General features: G+C 36.1%; 1 protein-coding gene across 1 annotated transcript in view; it reads left to right on the top strand.

Moving 5' to 3' along the window:
• Lasp (LIM and SH3 domain protein Lasp) overlaps positions 1 to 22,156 on the top strand; it is a 179,969-nt gene that overhangs the window by 4,126 nt on the left and 153,687 nt on the right. The window contains exon 2 of the mRNA XM_069829016.1: positions 6,886 to 6,980. Coding sequence (XP_069685117.1) covers positions 6,886 to 6,980 — 95 coding nt within the window. The remainder of the gene's footprint in view (positions 1 to 6,885; positions 6,981 to 22,156) is intronic.

The following is a 22,156-nucleotide window of genomic DNA, read 5'->3' as shown; positions in this document are numbered from 1 at the left end:
TCGTATCTGATGATGTTGGCGTAGGCCAACGAAAACGTTCATACGTCCTTTAAATATGTAATGTAAAGGTGCAGCACCTTAAACATATGCTGTGAAGTCAGTGACTGAAATAAATACTGTTAAAATACGATATAGACTTCTCTGAAAATTAAAAATGAATTGCAAAATATTAATAATTAACGCTTGATGCAACAAGAATTTCCTTTTTTGTATTTCATTTCAAGGCAAGTGAATGTGTTGTGTGATAATTGAAAAAATAAAAACACAGATACAGAATGTCTGCTATTAAACTAATTTAATTCATTGTTTAAACCTAGTGAGTAATTCTAGGTACAATAAAAACTTCATATCTGCTTATACTGCATATAAAAATGCAATTAAGTTATAACATCCTAATTATTAACAACAAATATTCTTGGGGTCAAAAAAAGATCCATATAGTATGTAGTATGACATTCTAGAACAGCTAAGTTGCGAGGATTAAATGCATATTTATCGATTTACCACAATATTTGCATTAAGTAAGCTGTGGCATGATGTCAGAGGAATTCATTGATACTAAGATTTACGTCAGTATTATAGTCTTTGTGACTACGCGCTAAATGCATAATGAGCCATGTCGAGTAAATGATTTTCCACATAGCTGGCTTATAGCATTAGATAAAATACCTGATGAAGTAGATGACATGCAAGAAGCACTAGCAGGCGAAATATACTAACGTTAAAATTCATTTTAAAATATTAAGGACGTAATATTCAAAGTCGATAACTATTTTATAATCCAGAATAATATTACAAAAAAAATAATAATAAAAAAAAGGAGGGGGAAGAGTTTATAAAGTGTCCATAGCAACACAATATCAGATCAAACAAAAAGAAAAATCCAAAATTAATTAAGCACTTCTTAAAAATCATGTTACTAACATTTGGTCCGTGCATTTTATTTACAGACATTAACTACCGAGTGTAACAAAAGTTTCTGTAACAGTATGTTAAAATTATTCTCTTGTTAATTTCCATTTTCTCAGGAAGCATGACCAAATTTTATGGTGTATGTGTTGGTACTACTTGATTGTTGTGTGATGCAATCCTATTGGCTGAAAATGTGATATTTACCATCAAATATTTGAAGAAAACTAAAATTTTCACTGTACCAGAAACTTTTGTTACACTCTGTAGTTGTCGCGTGTCGCCAGCCAACAATATTGACGACGTACATTCATTTCCCTTCAGCTGTACTGTCCATTTACTGATGTTTTAGCTAGGGGGTGGGGAGCCCTCTTCCCAGCAGGTAGAGTTTTAGCTAGTGGAAAGGGGTAGTGTTTACTTAGTCTGAAGCAAGTCAAAGCCCTATCCTATACAGCCTATACTGATACAGCTACTTTATCTGAACCTTAATCATAAGATATAGAGGGAACTTATGTCAACAACACTCGCAAAATATATATAAAATCACAGCAAACTTCAGATGTATCCAACACATTTCAAAGCATCCTCCTATTATTATTATTATTATTATTATTATTATTATTATTATTATTATTATTATTATTATTATTATTATTAGTTATTAAACTTATTATTACTTTAATGTCGTTTACAGTAGACATTTTACATCGGTGACCATGGGTTCCCTTTCTCAAGTTGCTTGGTTAAGACCACTTTATCAATAATCGTTGAAATTATTTCGGTGTTGTTCATTAACGCTATATACAGAATGTTCCTTGAGGAATGTAAAATACTTAAAGGATAATATAGTTCAGGTGAAACTACATTGAATTAGCCTGATATACTTATGTCCGAAATTTAACGGTTGGGGAGATGTTGATGGGTGAACTTTTAAATGGAGACGTATCTCTACATTTAAGAATAATGTGATATACATTATTGAAAATTCTCTATCTTGGTGCAGTTCTAACAAATTTGTTGCACATTAAGCACAAACTCTGTAAAATAAAATAAAATAATATTACACAAGACAAATATTACTGAGGTTAACATTCTTATGGGAGAGAAATTTTACATGATATTCTTATTGAATTTGGCATTCCCAGGAAACTAGTTCGATTAATTAAAATCTGTCTCGGTGAAACGCACAGAGTTCGTATAGGTCAGTTCCTGTCATGCGTTTCCAATTCATTGTGGGCTAAAGCAAGGAGATGCACTATCACTTTTACTTTTTAACTTTGCTCTAGAGCAGTGGTCGTCAGCACTCGCTGAAATGTGCAAAGGGTAAGCGGTGCCGTCCCGTGTGCACCGTCGTGCAGCAGGAAGAGAGAGAGCATACCCGCTAGCAGCTACGAGTGCACCATGGTGCACTGCGTTTTCCGCGGGTAAGAGACGCTAGCCCCAGGGTGCTCTGCGCTGAGGACCGCTGCTCTATATTATGCCATTAGGAAAGTTCGGGATAACAGACAGGATTTGGAATTGAACGGGTTACATCAGCTGCTTGTCTATGCGGATGACGTGAATATGTTAGGAGAAAATCCACAAGCGATTAGGGAAAATGCGGAAATTTTACTTGAAGCAATTAAGGAGATAGGTTTGGAAGTAAATTCCGAAAAGACAAAGTATATGATTATGTCTCGTGACGAGAATATTGTACGAAATGGAAATATAAAAATTGTAACTTTATCCTTTGAAGAGGTGGAAAAATACAAATACCTGGGAGCAACAGTAACAAATATAAATGATACTCGGGAGGAAATTAAACACAGAATAAATATGGGAAATGCCTGTCATTATTCGGTTCAGAAGCTTTTATCATCCAGTCTGCTGTAAAAAAATATGAAAGTTAGAATTTATAAAACAGTTGTATTACCGGTTCTTTATGGTTGTGAATCTTGGGCTCTCACTTTCAGAGAGAAACATAGGTTAAGGGTGTTTGAGAATAAGGTGCTTAGAAAAATATTTGGGGCTAAGAGGGATGAAGTTACAGGAGAAAGCTACACATACAGAACTGCACGCATTGTATTCTTCACCGGACATAATTAGGAACATTAAATCCAGACGTTTGAGATGGACAGGGCATGTAGCACGTATGGGCGAATCCAGAAATGCATATATAGAGTGTTAGTTGGGAGGCCGGAGGGAAAAAGACCTTTAGGGAGGCCGAGACGTAGATGGGAAGACAATATTAAAATGGATTTGAGGGAGGTGGGATATGATGATAGAGACTGGATTAATCTTGCTCGGGATAGGGACCAATGGCGGGCTTATGTGAGGGCGACAATGAACCTCCGGGTTGCTTAAAAGCCAGTGAGTAACATTCTTATGGAGTCCACCATGAACTGCAAGACTGTATTATCACAGCTGAGGAGAAGTGTTTAGGTATTACTCGTTGCACGAATGATTGCACGATCGTCTTGCGATACGATCCATCTCCTACGCACTGTTTATGCTTTAGTTCGCCTATTGGCCGCCGGCAATCATTCGTGCAACGAGTAATATCGTGGCCTCCGTGATAATATCTTATCATGAAGACCACGGTAATACTATTCATGTTATGTTTATGTGACCGCTGACCTTCACACTAGAGGGGACAGGAATCCTCTGCGATAAAGATAAGGTTGTGTTTCTTTTTACCATATGAATAAACAAACAAAATACTACAAACATACAGAATGCTTACAAATTCAATCATTGCAGTATATTATGAGAGTACCAGAGTATTAGAGTAGTTACATTTTTCCACTGTTTTAGATACAACAGGTTAACAATACAGTACAATGCCGATATGGTAAATTGCAATTTACACAGGCTGCTTTGCTTTGTGCAGAGCACGTCTAATATAGTACACGGAACCGCAAGATGTTCCAATATTTCGGCCGTCAATTTCCCAACCATTAGACATCGGACATATTTAGGGGTAACTAGTGATATCGGTAAGTATTAAACAGGATCAGTTTTATCGGTTTTAAACCAGAATGCTGTTTAAAATGTTTTTTATCATGTTTTATTGCATTAATTGGTTTTATTATCAAATTAAAAATATTCTTGACACAAATATTAATAACAAAAGTGAGAATACAAACCGATAATAATAATAATAATAATAATAATAATAATAATAACGTAACTCATAGTTTTAGTCTTTTCAAAATTAAATACTTTTGAGCTAGAAAAACTGAACGTAAATTTTCAGCACAATACAGGCTACAAATATAAAAAGCAACACTAATAACAAGAGGAATAAAACTTAAAAATAATAAAAACCTTTTCTCTTGGCATTTTGAAAACTCTCATAGTTATAAACTAGAAAACAAATATCTTCCTCATTTCTTGTTGCTACACTAATCTTCCTTAGTAGTTGCTTCATCAGATATTGTAGGCTCTAGATGCACTGGTTCAGAACTAGTGAACTTAAGATTCCATCTTACCATTACAAGTTTCTCCAACCTTTCAGGGCACAGCCTATTTCTGAGTTTTGTAAGAATGTTGCCATGAGCGTACCAGTTACTTTCGTATGCAGCCGAAGAAGGCGGCACATTTAATATTCACAAAAAAAAATTGAATATAAAGCCTGTCCAGAACATAAGCCTTTCCACCACAGACTGCTGTTTCAAAATTATTCCAAATGCTTGAACGAGGTCTCATTGTACTCACGAGCTTACACAGTACAGTATCATGACACGACTGGTTACGGACTAAAAGCGCGCTCTGAACTGATCTATCAGTTGTATTATGTATTTGTGTATAAACAAGACATCCAACAACCAGCAGCATACACCAACAACCCTAGCGCCTGGCACACAGAAGTAAAACGCCCAGACGTATATGCAAAATGGATGGCATATATGATGATTGGATTGCATTCAGTAAATCCAATTAATCCTAGTAAACAGGGTTTTAAACCCATAAAAAGCGATGTATATGGATTTAAACGAATTAAAACCGTTTTTTTACATCACTAATTTTAACCCAACTATATTATCCTGAAATATTTTACATATTTCCTCAAATACCCTATATTCTTTTTTTTTTTTTTTTCGTTATTAAGTTACGTTTATTAAAATGACCACGACTCACTTCCTTCCCAGTCCTACTAATCTTCATAACATTTCATAATATGTTGTCTTCTCACCTTCCGCTACAGACCTGCTATCTGTTCGAGGTAACTGCTCTCTAGCGAGGGGAGAGAGCATTAGAGGCAACTGCTGAAGAGCGGAAACTTCTGACAAAAAATACCTACATTTTGAATTCTTACCTATCATGTTTATCTTTGTATATTCCTTCATTGCTCTCTTGTATATTTCATTTCTGCTGTGGATGTGTGTTTTTTCCTTTGCTACTGTTACACGGTGTAGTGCATCCCAAATAATTAGTTTGAATCTTTGTACACAGTAGTGGCAAAAAAAACCGGACCGACCCTTGTAGCTGATTTCAGAACCTTGTTCACTCCAGAACGTCGGTGCATATTCCTTGGACCCAAAACCACTTGTGCATTTGAACAACAGTCACGCAGCTGATTACTGTTTTCGTCCGGTTTTTTTTTTTTTTTTTTTGCCACTACTGACAAAATTATGCGTCGCGCTGCGTCTGAACATTGTCAGTAGTTGCAAAAAAAAAAAAGTCGGACGAAAACAGTAACCAACTGCGTGGCTATTCAACTTCACAGGTGGTTTCGGGTCCAAGGAATATGCACCGACTCTCTGGAGTGAAAAAGGCTCTGAAATCAGCTAGAAGGGTCGGTCCGGTTTTTTTTTTGCCACTACTGTACATTATAGGAAACACATTGAAATTACTTCAGATTTGTTTTATGGAGGCCCACTTCAAACTTGTGTTTTATGGCAGACATCAGAACTGCCCAACAGAGAAAATGTAAGAATTGAGCCCAGGAAATTACAAGTTTCTTTCATTACACATTTAGGGCCATATTCATAATTCATAGACATTCTTAGCGCGGGCTTCCGGTGGATGATCAGCGAACTAACGTTTTTCGTATTCATAAACTAGTGTTAGCTATATGATATATGAATCCTGTACAAGTACTCGGTCGATAGCCGGGGCTAGTTTAGCATGCTCGTAGCGCGGGCTAGCGAAATGTCTATGCATAACACACTTAGAGTACAGCCAGTGCCACCGATTCTGGCGTGTGAAATAAGTAATGAGAACTTGAGAGCGAGTATCTTATCTTTGCAATAAAATGTGGGCAAGAAAGCTGACAACTGTGATTGGCAGATTACTGACGACACATCTGTTTAGGAGGTGGTACCACTCTCAGCCGAAGTGGCAACAGATGCCACTGACTGGACAGTGTACTCAAAGACATCCCAGAAACGCGAAGTGCGAGTGTCTTGCCTTTGACGCAGTGGGCAGATTGCTGACGCGACGTGTTGGGTGGTACCGTTCTCAGCTGCACTGGTAACAAGTGCTCACTGACTGGCTTTTTACTCAAGGACACGCGCCAAAAACGCTGGCACTGGCTATACCGGTACCATCCTTCACATGACCTACAGAAATGAAGTGAGCTTTAACTCTGCATTGCAGACTTAAAGGCATCTTTGTAGTTATGGAAATATTTGAAAAGGCAGATGGCATGCCAATGCTGAAATCTGTTTTTTTTTGTATTATTGGAATATTTACCTTTTATAATAAGTAATTATAATGAGTAGACTGTTTCCTATGTTATTGACGTCTGGGATTCCGGTCGTTGTAAAAAGAATGCTTTTTTAATAATATGTAGCAGTTGTGTTGAACTCCGATACAACCTGGGACTTAAAGTAACATAATATAAACACTATATTAAGAAATACATTTAATTTCTGTTATAAAGCAGATTTTTAAAAGTTGCGTAAGGAGAACATTTTCACATGGCCTTTTGGAGAGAAACAATGGGAATGTTACGCCTGTTTGTTACAAGACTTTGAAATATCTTTTTTTCAGATCTGGCACAAACAGTGCTTCAAATGTCAAGTGTGCAATATGACCCTGAACATGAGAAACTACAAAGGATTCAACAAACAGCCATATTGCGAAGCGTGAGTACATGACTCTTGTTCAATAATTGTAGATTAATTATTTATATAATGGTGAGAAATACTATTTGTACAGAGTAATGTTGTGAGCAGTGACAATACCGTATTGGTATAAGTGGAATTGGAAGTTTAATCCTATTCTACTTCATTTTGAAAAGGTAATTTTTAGTGCCAGTAATTACGTAGAGTCGTGATGATACAAGTTAAATAAGTCTTGGATATAATCCTTTAATCACTTTTAGTTCCGGACTGAATTTCTGTGGAGAGTTTCAAGGAGAGGTGTGTGACTGAAAATTTTTTGGCACAAGTGATAATTGTATTTTATTTCCATTATGTAGCTCATAAAACCATAATCTTGTTGAGCTGAAACGTGTAATAAATAATTAATAATCATTCAGTAATAAAATTCTAGAATTTATGATGCTAAAATAGTTTTATAGAGTTGTAAGAATGTTTAGATGTCTAATTCGTAAAATATGTGTTGCTCTTTGGTTTTGAATGTATATTATTTGTAAACTTTAATTAACATCTTGTTCACATTACAAAAATAATTCAGAAACATTTTCATTTTAGAACATTTACTGACTCCTCGTAGTCAAGTATGTTAATTATAGGAAGTATTCCATACTGTTTGTACGTATATAGCAAGACATAATGTGCTGAATTTTATGTACCAGTACTTATATTTTCAGCATTATATGTGGCAGACACATCTGTCTTTTATTTCAAAATTTCCCAGTATAAATAACTATTTCAATTAAATTTAATGTGAAAAGAAAGTCAGCTCAATTTAAATATTGAGGGGGAAGTTTAAAACTATTATAGAGGTGGGGTGTGAGAGCATTTTGCCGTCACAGCTCTGAACTGTGACAACTCCCGAAAAATAGCTGTGACAGGTGATTGCGATTTTGTAACTGTGATTTTTGTGTTCGGATGATTCTTGGCGATTGCGAATGTTGTGTCGTCCTGGCATTCACAGAGTCCTCCATTAACGAAGATTTGTTTTATAAACACATACATTATCTGAACTGTAAGGTTTGCAGTTATTTTTTCTTTTATAACCAGTTCGTAGAGGAGACATACATAGATATTTCGAGGTGCTCCCACCTTCATATTATGATTCATATAGGGCCATTGCTTGTGGGTTGCTCAAGAAGTCGAACAAGTATATCCCACATTTGAATCTTTCAGGACTGGGCTAAGCTTTGTTGTAATATAAAGAGTAAGATAGTGTCACGACTTGCATCATAAGTTCGTGTTTGAAAGGTGGGGCATCATCTTGTCTCACTGAAACTTTGAGATGCAACGGAAAAAATATCAGTAACACTTACTTATTCATTGAGTGGATATAATTAATTCATCAAATATTTTTAGCTGTTTTTGATTAATAGATTCATACATACAGAGATTTAACATACGAGTAAATTAGCACAGCATGTAGCATTATGTTCCTAACGTCCAGAAGGTCATAGTTCATTTTCATCTGTAACTGACAAACTTTCTTTTCTTCAATTTCTGTGGAAGACTATCCGTTTAATGAATATAACACACAAAGACTTAAACAAATATACTGTGTTTAGCAGATTGATTTATAAAATATCGTCTGCATGTTTTATTTATACGGATTGTGTGACTAAAACTATTTTTACGTTGTTTTTAATTCTAAGTACCATGCTGTTAAGACACATAACGTCCATATTTGTATATTCATTTTCCTACATCTGCATTACGAGGAAATTTGTTACCTGTTATTCCAGTCGGATAGAGTAATGTTTGATGCAGTAGCTAGCCTTCACATACTCTGCTGGAGTTGAATCTTACCCATTGAGTGTGAATTGATGAAGCAGTAGAGTAATGCGTATATCAGATAACGTGATCTCTAAATAAAGAGAACTATTGTGTGTTCATTGTAGGCGGTGACGGTCTGTTCTGCAATTAATTTGTTTTTATCTTAACAAAATATTCAGTGAAGGTTTTGGCAGTTCATATCTGCACTTGTTCGATACTTAACAAATGTCATGTTATTGAAGAGTTTCTTATCGATTAGTGTTTACGGTAGACTGTGAGAAATACTATTTCCCATATAAGTTTTGTTGAAAGTATAAAGTTTCAGACAAATGTTCGCTATCTGTTACAAGATATTCCTTGAAGAGTACGTAAGACTACTGTCTCGTATTTGTTTTTATGTAATGATTTATTCAACGAAAATTTTTTATTTTATCAGTAAAATGATGGAATCATTATGAATAATTAGTAAACAGCTTACAACGATCCGTTAATGACGTTTATTTAATACTAACCTTGCATTTTTTTTTTTGCTGAGGTTAGAGGCGTGCAAAATAGTACTGCAGTCTGTTTCAGATGTGCAACTCCAGATTTCTCCATTAGCCTACAGAGTAAATTATAGTTCAGTTAACAGCTTCATACTAACGATATCAGAGTTAATTACCTAGCATGTCTTTCGAAATTAGTTGTCAAATATGCTTTAGAACTTCACTCAGGCTACCAATTTCGTATGACATTCTTACCCCAAAATTGCTTTATTGTCGTTGTATCGTGAAATCGTTGTTCTGAATTGCGGAAGTAGTTTGAAAAAGATTTCAATAATTACGAGACTGCATCTTACTGTTTTATTTGTCCGCTTTTTAGAAGTTAATTTTTTCTCTTCATTTTAATATTGCCAGATAAATCCTGAAACTAGACTAACAGATACTCCCATAGGATGGGTGTCGACACAGTGTTACACCCCCAATTAAGACAAGACATCACGTTGATGTTGCATGAATATTTAATCATCAGCTGAAATTTTAACCAAGGACCGTGGTATACCTATTGAACATTAGAACAACACTGATGTACCTCAAATACTGTATTGGAAACATTCTAAACATGATTTCTGGACATTTTCCCGAACCCGCATTCCCGAACATCCATTTTCCCGAATACAAAATTCCCGAATCCACATTCCCCACAGACATTTTTCCGATTTCTTTGATTTCCATTTTCCCGAATACAAAATTCCCGAATCCACATTCCCGTCTTCTTTTATTTCCATTTTCCTTATAATACAGTATTATATATTGTCACACAAATGTATATAATATATTTATGGTATATTTAATTACGCTTTCTCTTTACAAAGCGAAATAATGTCCAAGTGTCCTCAGGTAATCGAGATGTCTATTATCGGCTGCATACACTACGGGTCAGAAGTTTCCGATCACCTATCACAACTGTGGATTTCTGGTTAAAACAAGGTTTCATTTTGAATATTCTATCATATCATAATGCTAGAGAGAGAAAAAAATGTTTATTTTGTTGGTCTATTTAGTTTTTCTGATGTTTTTGTACATTGAAATGAAGTATATAGTTGTTTTCATAGCTGATCCAAAACTTTTGACCGGTAGTGTAGGTGTGATAATCCTGCAGGTATTCATGTTTGAAGTTGACAGATTATTTGTTCGATGTTCATTATTTAATGTGGAATTGTACTGTTCCACAATGTCGTATCATATCGAGGAGGTACAGGTCGCCTTCTGCCACGAACTCGTGTGCCACTGATGTACATGACATGAAAGTAATCAAATGTTCGGGAATTTCTCGCGTAATATACAGGGTGTTAAAAAGTATTCAATATTTTAGAAGGTATTAGTATGCATCAAAACAAGAAAAAATGTCGAATAAACATGGGTCCTACGACACATACTTTCTGAGATCTAAACACTTGTTCATAGGAGGTGCTCAATGTGACGTTCATTCACGGCAATGCATTCCTCTGCCTTTCGGCGTAAGGAATCACACACTCTTTGAAATGGACCTCGTTGTTCTTGATAACCAAAAGTCTAGGGGATTTAAGTTTGAGGTACGTGCAGGCCAAGGTGTGGGGCCTCCCCAATCCAGCGATCCTGAAATGTCAGCGTCAGGTGTTCATGCTCATTGCGGAAAAAATGTGCTGGTGTGTCATCATGCATGAACCACATCTGTAGTCTTTGCTGATATGGCACATACTCCAGCAAGGTAGGCAATACGTTAATAAGAAAGTCCTGATAATGAACTCCAGTTAATCTCTGTGGTAGCACGTATGGCCCTTAATCTATCGCCAAGAACGCCTGCGTTGATTGCGAATCGGTGCTGATACTTTGTATGCTGATTACGAAAATTCACAACACCATCTCTGCTGAACCCTGCTCATATCCGCAACCAGACTTTTCTTTTCAGTATTCCTTGCGACGTATCAGTATTCCATGCCTGGGGTGTCAACTACGGTATGATTATCTGGTAGCCTGCTGTATTGTATGGCAGAAAAATGCATTGCTATAAATGGACGTCACATTGAGCACCTCCTATGAACAAGTGTTCAGATCTCAGAAAAATGTGTGTGTTGTAGGACCCATGTTTATTAGACTTTTTTCTTGTTTTGATGCATATTATCAGGTCCTAAAATATTGGATACCTTTTTTAACACCCTGTATTCGGGAAACTGAATAGCAAATTAAATTCGGGACCGTGACTTCGGGAACTTGGCTTCGGGAAAGTAACATTCGGGAAAACATCCATTCTGGAATGCGGATTCGGGAAAATGGGTGATAACGTCTAAACATAGATTAAAGAATGTTACTGTTTTTTCTAAAAAAAAAAAATCTTCCAACACTGTTTTAAGTTCGAATATACAATATAATGTTTTTAATTTCGAATATACAATATAAATCCAAGTAACAGCAGTAATGGGCATCGTCGGAGGAAGTAATTTCAGACAAATGATTTCATACGTCTCTTGAAACAATCACCAAACGCGACTTGGCAGCAATTAGTCTTGGAGTTATTAAGTAGGAACTTGCATCACTACTGCTCTGCTGACAGAGAGCATTATCCTTCGTTAAAAGCACAATTGGTAGTTCCAGTACAGAATATTAACCGAATAATCCTGCATGAAGGGCAATGCCACTAACATATTTCGTCCTGTCAGAGCTTCTTGAAATAACATTTAACGAGTTACAAACATCTGGTGTACAGAGTTGTGACGTGTTTGTCGTTAACAGAAATTGTACGATGTCGACGTCAAACTCCAGTTATAATTTCTTGGTATATTTAGTAAATATATTGAGAGTGGTTCCAGTTACAATGTTTAACGAAACATTCAAATATTAGAAAAACAATTTTCTTAACGAGACTTGGCCTTTCGCGTTGAGTTAGAATGATTTTCCCGAGTGTGTAGTAGTTTAATTTTCTCAAACATTTCTAAACTGAGTGAGATTCCCTCGGGATAGTGTTGCTCGGGACAAAGCAGGTTCACTTAATTAGGTTCATTTGTTAATTATGGGCTTTGATAGGTGCATGTTACCCATTAATAGCTCTAACAGCCCTTGGGGAGTTCAGGCCTACTTCAGAAATAGTTCTCACAACCTAAAATTGGTCATACACAAACAGCGGAACTCTCATACGTGGATGTATTATGTAAGAGTTTTGATTAAATTGAGCGATACATGTTTGCACATCACGGGCCATATTCATAGACATTCTCAACGCGGGCTTCCGGTGGATGATCAGCGAACTAACGTTTTTCGTATTCATGAACCAGTGTTAGCGATATGATATAAATCTCGTACAAGTAACCAGTCGATAGCCGGGGCTAGGTTAGCACTCTCGTAGCGCGGGCTAACAAAATGTCTATGCGTAGCAAAAGTTTATACCCTACTATGCATTAAAGCCGGGATATTTCAGTGTCTAATACAGGAGACTTTTTGAATGAACGAGTTTTTTCATCAACTCTATAAGATTTGGCAAGTATCAGAGTTTCCTGGTCATGTTATACCTTGGCGCAAGGTCGCCGTTACAATACAGGACAAACGCAAAACAAGAAATATTCATATATACTCAAGACCCTGTAAAAGAGAATTCCTACACGTTCCTATCCGGCATAAAACCTGGTTAAATCAACGATTTTCTAATAATTGTATTAAAAATGAAATACTTCAATTATTACTTTTATAATTCACAATTTTATTCTTGTTTTTAAATTCGATTTTGAATCTGTGGCCAGAAATACTACCTCTTGAATCATAACAGGAAGTAGTAAAAATATAATTATTCGCTGTTCAAAATTCGAAGCTTGCATATCGAAAACTAGCTAATATAGGGTGCGTCAGAAAGAATGGATGGATTTCAAACTATCGATACGCAGCGAGGGGAGGGATAGAGTGAGGGGGACCATGACTGTTGGGTCAGCCAGAGAATGCAGTTTCAGTTGAGAACATGGTGTTGGTCTGGCGTACAACGTGTTTTCATAACAGAGACATTTTTGAAAAATGAAGAGTCTGTGATCGCCACTCAGGACTCATTTCGACATCGGATGTCACGCTAGGATTCCAACTCGGAATACAATTTTGCGATGGGTGCCTTCATTTCCTATCACAGGTTCAACATTAAAGAAGAAATCACCTGGACGAACAGGGAGCGCGTGCATACCTGCAAATGTGGAGACAGACAGTAGGTTGTCCGGCCACCTCAAAGATCAGCCAGTAAACATGCTATTGCTCTGGGATTGTCCGGGGATACGGTAAGATCTCGCGCGCTGCGACTTCTTTCTTTGGGACTATTTGAAGGCGTAAGTTTGAAAACATCGATCACATACACTGGACGAACTAAAGACGGCGACTCGTGAAGAAATCGCGGCAATCCCGCCAGCTATTACTGCGAGTATGATGGCGAACTTAAGAAAACGCCTCGATGCCTGTATTGAAAGCCAAGGACATCATATGGCTGATGTTGTATACCATAAAATAAACTGCATGTATTGGTGAGTCTGTTGATATCAATAAATTTTTGATTTGACGAATCCTTACAATTTTCTTGCCGTGTGAAATCCATCCGTTCTTTTTGACGCACTCTGTATAATATACAGTAATTTAATTTAGCATTCAAGTAGGATGAGACCCAGGAATCCAACCCAAAGAGTACTGTTAGGAACCATTGCTTTCGGTGCAGCATGTGACACCAATATTAAAAAAAAAAATACTATTTTTAAAATATGTGCACTTTATTGAGTTTCGAAAGTACCTATATGTAAAGGTCGTGTTAAATATTTCTGGACATACTGTACGTGAAATTAATTTCATAAGATTAATTTCTGTAACGAACGTAAAGATGTAAATTTCGCGACGTGTAGAATTAAGAATTCATTTACAGCCATGAAACATTAGGCACTGTCAAATACATAACAAATAGGACTTGTAGGATTTCAGTAATAGTAAAACTTATCACAAATCAGTACAATGCTTTCCTTTTCCCTTAAATACATTTTCGTGAGCCTTGTCTCTATTACAAATGACTTTTATGTTCTTTTATTGGGGTGAATTATTTCGATGTTATTAATTTTCAACTCGTATAATATGCGTAGGTTTAAAGTCGCGTAGGAATTACGGTATTGAGTTCAAATCTCGATTAGAGTAGTATGAACTTACGTGTAGTGCATAGAAGAAAAATCGGTATCGTGCTGACTCCACGCCACGATGGTTCTAGTGTTATGAACAATATGTTTGCATAATGTTAAAATGATCAAGAAAATAGCAGAGGTGAAATCATAGCGATGATAAATTATAACAATAATTGTGGTGTTAATGTATTTATTGAAAATGTTGCTATAATACGAACCACAAATAATTACGTGAGAATTTACATTTAAAAAACCATGGTTTTTATATGTCTATATCAGTTGTTTTAGAGACCATTCGCTTAGGAGAGTTTCAGAAGTGGTTCTCCCGCCAAAATGGACATGACTTATGAACGCTGTACATAGGTCGCTGTCGTATAGCACCAGGAAACTCCCCTCGTACCCTCTCACTTGCCGGAATGCCCACAGGTGAACAGACCTTGGATACATTGTGCTATTGGTTTCAGAGGAGAAGACTGCCTTCATGGTTTGATGCGCAAGTTCATAGTTCCTACACGTTGCTGCTCCTATTGCAGTCTCACCATGCCTGGAGTCCTGTTAAAAACAGTATATTTTTTTAGTTTGTACCGTAGTTCTTTTTGTGCGTGTCTTCTAAAGATACCCAACTGTCATCTTTAAACAGTAAAAGGAACATATGCAGCGGATGTACACTCTTCCATTGACAAGATTTTAAAATTAGTTCGTGCATGCAGTGTTTAAATATAAAATTTAGCTATTGCGGATACATGCTATGTATTTACAACGCAACGCGTTTTCAGTGCAGTTCTAAAAACGCGAAACACCGAGAAGACGGAATTAAACAGTGAGGACAATAAGCATTTGAGGAGCGTTATTAATAGATATTTGTGAACGCAATCTGTGGTAAATGAGATATTAAAACATTTTTTTTTTCTGTAGACATTATTAGCTACTTACAGATGGCTTTTAAGGAACCCGGAGGTTCATTGCCTCCCTCACATAAGCCCGCCATTGGTCCCTATCCTGTGAAAGTTTTTTAAATCCAGTCTCTATCATCATATCCTACCTCCCTCAAATCCATTTTCATATTATCCTCCCATCTACGTCTCGGCCTCCCCAAAGGTATTTCTCCCTCCGGTCTTCCAACTAACACTCTATAAGCATTTCTGGACTTGCCGCATGCTCTGCCCATCTCAAACGTCTGGATTTAATGTTCCTAATTATGTCGGGTGAAGAATACAATGCGTGCAGTTCTCCATTCTCCTGTAACTTCATCCCTCTTAGCTCCAAATATTTTCCTAAGAACATTATTCTCAAACACCCTTAATCTCTGTTCCTGTGTCAAAGTAAGTTTCACAACCATACAGAACAACCGGTAATATAACTGTTTTATAAATTCTAACTTTCAGATTTTTTGACAGCAGATTAGATGACAAAAGCTTCTCAACCGAATGATAATAAGCATTTACCATATTTATTCTGCGTTTAATTTCTGTTACTGTTGCTCCAAGATATCTTTATTTCTTCACCTCTTCGAAGGATAAATCTCCAATTTTTATATTTCCATTTCGTACAATATTCTGGTCACGAGACATAATCATATAGTTTGTCTTTTCGGGATTAATTCCAAACCTATCGCTTTACTTCAAGTAAAATTGTCGTGTTTCCCCTAATCGTTTGTGGATTTTCTCCTAACATATTCACGTCATCCGCATAGACAGGAAGCTGATGTAACCCGTTCAATTCCAAACCCTCTGTGTTACCCTGAACTTTCCTAATGGCATATTCTAGAGCGAAGTTAAAAAGTAAAGGTGATAGACTATCTCCTTGCTTTAGTCCGCAGTGAATTGGAAAAGCATCAGATAGAAACTGGCCTACACAGATTCTGCTGTAAGTTTCACTGGGACACATTTTAATTAATCGAACTAGTTTCTTGGGAATACCAAATTCAATAAAATATTATATGAAACTTCTCTCTTAACCGAGTCATATGTCTTTTTGATATCTATGAGTAACTGATGTACTGTACCCTTATACTCCCATTTTTTTCTCTAATATTTGTCGAATACAAAAAATCTGATCAATGGTCGATCTATTACGCCTAAAACCGCACTGATGATACATTTTCATCTATGAAAGTATTATTTTGAGATTAAGTAAATTGTATGTTTAATGCATTGGTTCAAATGGTGATGAATTTCCCAGGGGTCTCCTGTTCGAGTAAAGATTTGCGTCTTTTCCATACGTAGTAATTAGGTTTGTGTTGCACCTGTCGTGTTTGAATAATCGTTGGATTAACCACCTCATGCAATCAGTCTGAAATTCTCTGCTTTTGAATGTTTAGTATCGGGTAAGAATATCAAGCACATTTAGCAGCAAAAATCTCGTATGGTTAGTACTGTAGCGCTGTATAGTGTTACCTTCCAAAACAGAATCGAAGATACATTTTGGATTGAGAGATTATCGATGTAGTTATCCCGTGTGATACAAATTCAATAAAAAGCATGAAAAGGTACTAAAGTATAAACATACGAATAGAATTAGAAATACAACTAGTGCAGAACGTGCAAGCTAAGCTACCATAATCATACTCATCATTGGTACCAGAAGATGTTATTAAAATTGTATTCTACCGAACAGGGAACAAATTCTTTTAGTGGGACAGAGTATCTCGGATTGATACAAGTTTGCAACAGACTTCAGCTCACATATGTGTAAGTACGGTATTTTATCAAGTCACATTAAGGCTGGTTTACAATAAATCAGGAACGAGGATCAGAAGAAGAATAGGGAAGCGAAGGACGTGAATGTGAAGATGTTCGATTCACAATAAACCGAGAAAGGAAACGCCAATTCTTATCGATATTGCATGTCAATAACGATTTGTGAATTCGATGTTACGGATTCTGTTATTTATAGTATATATAATTGACCAATGGCGTTCTCTCATGAGTATAAGCCAAGCAACAACGTAAACACAGGTTAACCAACTTCAAAATTTGTGACAATATTTTTAAGAATTCAATTCACGTGATAATGTGATCCCACATATACACTTAGCATAAATTGAAAGTGTTTCTACTTAACTCCTTAGTAGAAATGATGTATGAAGAAGAAATTATGTCACGGCCTCCTTGCTACAAAATATACGACGACCCAATAGCTTTATTTTAACAGAAGGAATCTAGTAGACTGTGATCGGAAACAAGAACGGCAAAGTTAAAACTTCTCCAGCTTTTACGTTTCCGTTCCCGTTCCTGGGCTCCCGCAAGCTTCTCGTTAAAATTGCGAATGCTCACATTTAAATATATGTATTATGACAATTTTCTCGTTCTTGTTCTCGTTGTTTCCGTTCCCAGTTTATTGTGAAACAGGCTTTACTTCTTACCTTTCAGATTTTCTCTTTCCCATCTTCCCTTCTTGTCATAATAATAATGATCCTTATCTTTTCAACTACAGTATATGAAATCTTATTAGATAGGCCTAATTGAAAGCTTATTATTATTATTATTATTATTATTATTATTATTATTATTATTATTATTATTATTATTATTATTATTATGTGTAATCATTACGTCGCTGACATCCCCATATCCCTGGTATAGCCATGTCATGTCCTCTCGAGCCATCGACATTTTTTCTAAATCTCTTGTACGTAGCTTCAATTCTTTTTCCATTGTTTTCTTCGTTCATCTGTCTTCTGTTTGTACTTCTCGGCAGTTACATTTTATATTCCGTATACAGGTATATTAAAGGCTGGTTCACAATAAACCGGAAACGGAAACGAGAACGGAAATGATGTTAAATGTATTTAAATGTGAGCATTTACAATATTTAATTGTGAATGCTCACATTTAAATGCATTTATTTTAACAATATCTTCGTTCTGTTCTAGTTGTTTCCGTTACCGCTTTATTGTGGACCAACCTTTAGTTTTAGTGGCATATTAATTGCTACTGTTACAGTGACCTATTAAGGAACGCTTAATCCAGTCGCTTTGAAATTCGTGGTTATTTACTTTTCTTTTTCGGTTATATTGTACTTGATGGAATATGTTTAATAAAGTTATATTTTTGTCATTCTGTAAATATTGACATTTTTCTTAGAGAGTTCTAAAGTTTTAGTCTTGGCCATAGCTGAGTCAGCTGACAGTTTTTTTATTAGGCCTAAAGGAGTCCACTGTTTGTTTCATGACGGATCTGCGAGACTAGCTGTAGAAAAACTGTACGTGTGGCATGTTTTATCCGAAGTCTTGGTGTCATTGCTATTCTGATATCATAGCTACATTTTTGCCGTATCATCGTACATATGTCTCTGAACCTGTCTAGTTGGATGGAAGGATACGTTAAGTAAAGAATTATTACCAATTACGGAATGCCGTAACTAAACAAAAATGATGTGCTTCCTCAGAATTCTGGACTACTACATTCGAAATTTTCTCACATTCTGCATATTCATTCTGTTTCATTGCTCGCTGAATTTCAAAGAAATGTCAGTTTGTCTACAAGTTGATGCCATGTAACAAAAAGTTTGAAATTGTAGTGCTCGACTTCATTCACAAAAAGAGGGTATGAATCATGCATTGATTCACTGAGGAAATAACACTTTCTCTATGTGCTCTTGACATGGATTGAGTCATTCATTGTGCGTGTAGTGAAATACGTAAGTTATTGTCATTCAAGGGAATTCTGTCGCGGCAGGAATACGAGCGAATAGGTGATATCATTTAGTAACATCCTGTAATGACCGCCATTCCGGTACGTTATTGAGGTCTAAATTAACAGAAATGTCACAGTCATCATGATAACGAGTGGAACAGATGTTGAGGAAATGAGAGTAACAATGTGTATGTTTTCCATTACAGATTCGAAAACTAAGACGTTTAACTTCGTGTACCTGACCTACTTTTATGAGTCTACTTATTTTTTGTGCTGATTTCTTGACGTCTTTATCTGCGTATATTAGTGTTAATTGCAGTTTTCCATTTCAAATTTTCTTTATACGAGTATTACTCCATAAGTTCGGCCATTAATATATTTTCCTTCTCCAGGAATTTGCCGCCTTTTTCGCGCCATTCTCAAATTCGACTATGTATTAAACATTCATAGGTAATGAAACTCCTTGGTCATATACCGTAGTCAGCATTGCACAATGCAACTACATAAAGCCTTTTTTGAACCGACGCATGCGACATGTGAGGTGCGAGGCCCGCCTGGCACAAATCCGGACTACACGAGAGATAGTGAGTGGTTTCTATAATTGCGAAATGCGAGGTCTGCGCACCACGCAGCCAAAGAAACCACTCACTATCTCTCGTGTAGTCCGGATCTATGCGAGATGGGCTTCGCACCACGCACTTCGCATGGGTTGGTTCAGAAAAACCCAGGTTTTAGACAACGCGGGACAGTGGCTACAGCCAGTTTCTATGGGAGGTAGATATATCTCTAATTTTCTTCCAGGAATCAAACCCATTTCCTCCGAATTTATTTAAAAACCTCAATGATTTGAACCATTGACGACAATAATTTGAGTAATACTAAGTAAAAAGTATCGGAAAGAGATTTCGACATAAGAGGGATCAATGGAAAAAACAAATTGTTACCTATTAATGAGAAAAAATAAGATTCAAAACTTTCTTCCTTCCTGAACTAGTGTAAGAAAACATTTATCATTTAAACTTCGGCGAAAACAGTTGTGTTAACACATGTGAAATTGATATTTATCAGAATTAAAAAAAAATAAAAGTATAGTTAGAAGTTATTTCATTCTCTTATTAAATGTGCACTAAAGCGTTCCATAATCAGCTTATTTTTAAATTGTTAGTACATATTTCTAGGGTTCTTAGTGCATAGTTAGTTGCATGAATATTTTGGCAGAGTTAGTGCATTTAAATCCTAGGTCTGCTCATCATGAAAGAGACGAAAGGCTTAACTTTGAGAATGAGCTCAAGTTGTCTGCAAATGTTCAAATTGAGAGTGATTTGAGACTTTGAAGAAGAACAAATTTGTTGGAAGAGTGATGTAAAAAATTGAAAACTGGTTTCACTTGGACTGTGAACTTGGTTACGCTAAATGATAGAGATAAGGTTACGTAACACTGTTAAAGTAGCGAATATGAGTTATGAACTTTATGTAGGTCACTATACACACCAAATATGTCCATGTTATAAAGTTACAAACCTAACGCCTTATTAGCAGAGAATGTAAGTAGAACTTTCTACTCTTCTCTGGGTAGGTCTGCGTAAAAAAAGCTAGGTTCTTGAAATTTACATATAAATGTCTGGATTTTTCAATCCGCTGCAGAATCTTTTAGTCTGAAATTTTTGAGTTTAAGTTTAATGCTAAAATTGACTATATTAACGTGTTTTATTGTATCTTGGCTTCAAGTTTTGTTTCCAGTTGTTAGGCTACGCATTGAATTGATTGCCGTCATGGGTAAATTAACATATTCAGTTTCTTTTTGACCTCCATTAAAGAACATGACATCTAAATGAATAACAGACTACTTATTAGTAAATTATTCATAGTTGAGCTTGAAGTTGCGAATTTGTTAATGTTACTTAATTTAGTGGCCTAGTTCTCACCACTGCAGACGTAGCTAAGATTCTGAGATATATTGTGTTGAACGAATATGCTGTGCAACTGCACTGAAATTTTCCTACGACATAATTACATCTCCATTTTATCTCGTCTTTTACTACACTTCGTGATTCATAAAGAGGGCGCTAAGTGAAGAATTATACACAATTTCTTGGGTGTGGGTCAAATGATGACAGTTCTCACTAAAACCCAGCGCACCCAGGTTCGATTACTAGTTAAGAATTGGAGATTTATACGGAAATTATCTCCTTGTATTTGCCTTGTGTAGTCTCGAGCAGCAGTCTTGCACTGGCTAATCATATGACATTGATCACACTAATTGTCATCTGCAGTGTTGACTAAATATCTAAATAAACTTGAGCAAAAAGCTCAAAAGACTGATAAACACAAAAAAATTGAGAAGCTACACTTAGAACAAATTCTACATAAACAAAATTTCAGAAAACGGTAATCATTAGAGATGAACAACGATTGAGAAAGCAATGCTAACAGCGCCCGCAAAGCCGAAAACTCGCACGACAATATTGACTACATCGCGTCGTTGACGTAAAGACTGCTCTTGGGTGTTTCGAGATGTCGAGAGTTGATCACTCCCGAAGTCCCGAACGCGTCAAGCAGCCTTGAATCGCCTCAGTTGTTTATACCCGACTGAACTTTTATCTACTTTGGTAACTGTTATAAATGTATAAACTATCGAGTAGCCTATTTGAAACATAATCTATATCTTTCTTACTTTCCCCAGTCTTTATGGCCGATTTAATTACTAAGTCCTTATTAAAAGGCTAGGAATTTTATTTTCTTATGCTTGAGATCAAATGTGCAATCTCAAGTAAAAAGATATTAACGTTATGTTATATGTTTCTTAGAAATGCAAATTTATTTGAGAATTTTTTTCTATTTATATAACCATAGGTAATTATAATAGAACCAGAACATTTTGATAACTAAGATACTGTTCTATTTTGTCTTTTTGTCTCATTTAAACATTTATAATGTTATTTATTTCAATTATGTATCTTATTCAAAGTTACGAAATCTTCCTACGCCGTCCAAATGTTACTTCGAGAATGATGAGCGAGACTCGAAGCGCACGAGAATGACGAGATGAGACTCGAAAGACAAATGCAACGGACAGAGCGAGCGAGAGCGGCAGTTAGTTTTGTTTATCT

Source organism: Periplaneta americana, chromosome 1, assembly GCF_040183065.1.
Source record: "Periplaneta americana isolate PAMFEO1 chromosome 1, P.americana_PAMFEO1_priV1, whole genome shotgun sequence".
Taxonomy (NCBI): Eukaryota; Metazoa; Arthropoda; class Insecta; order Blattodea; family Blattidae; genus Periplaneta; species Periplaneta americana.
This window is presented reverse-complemented; position numbering and strand designations above follow the sequence as displayed.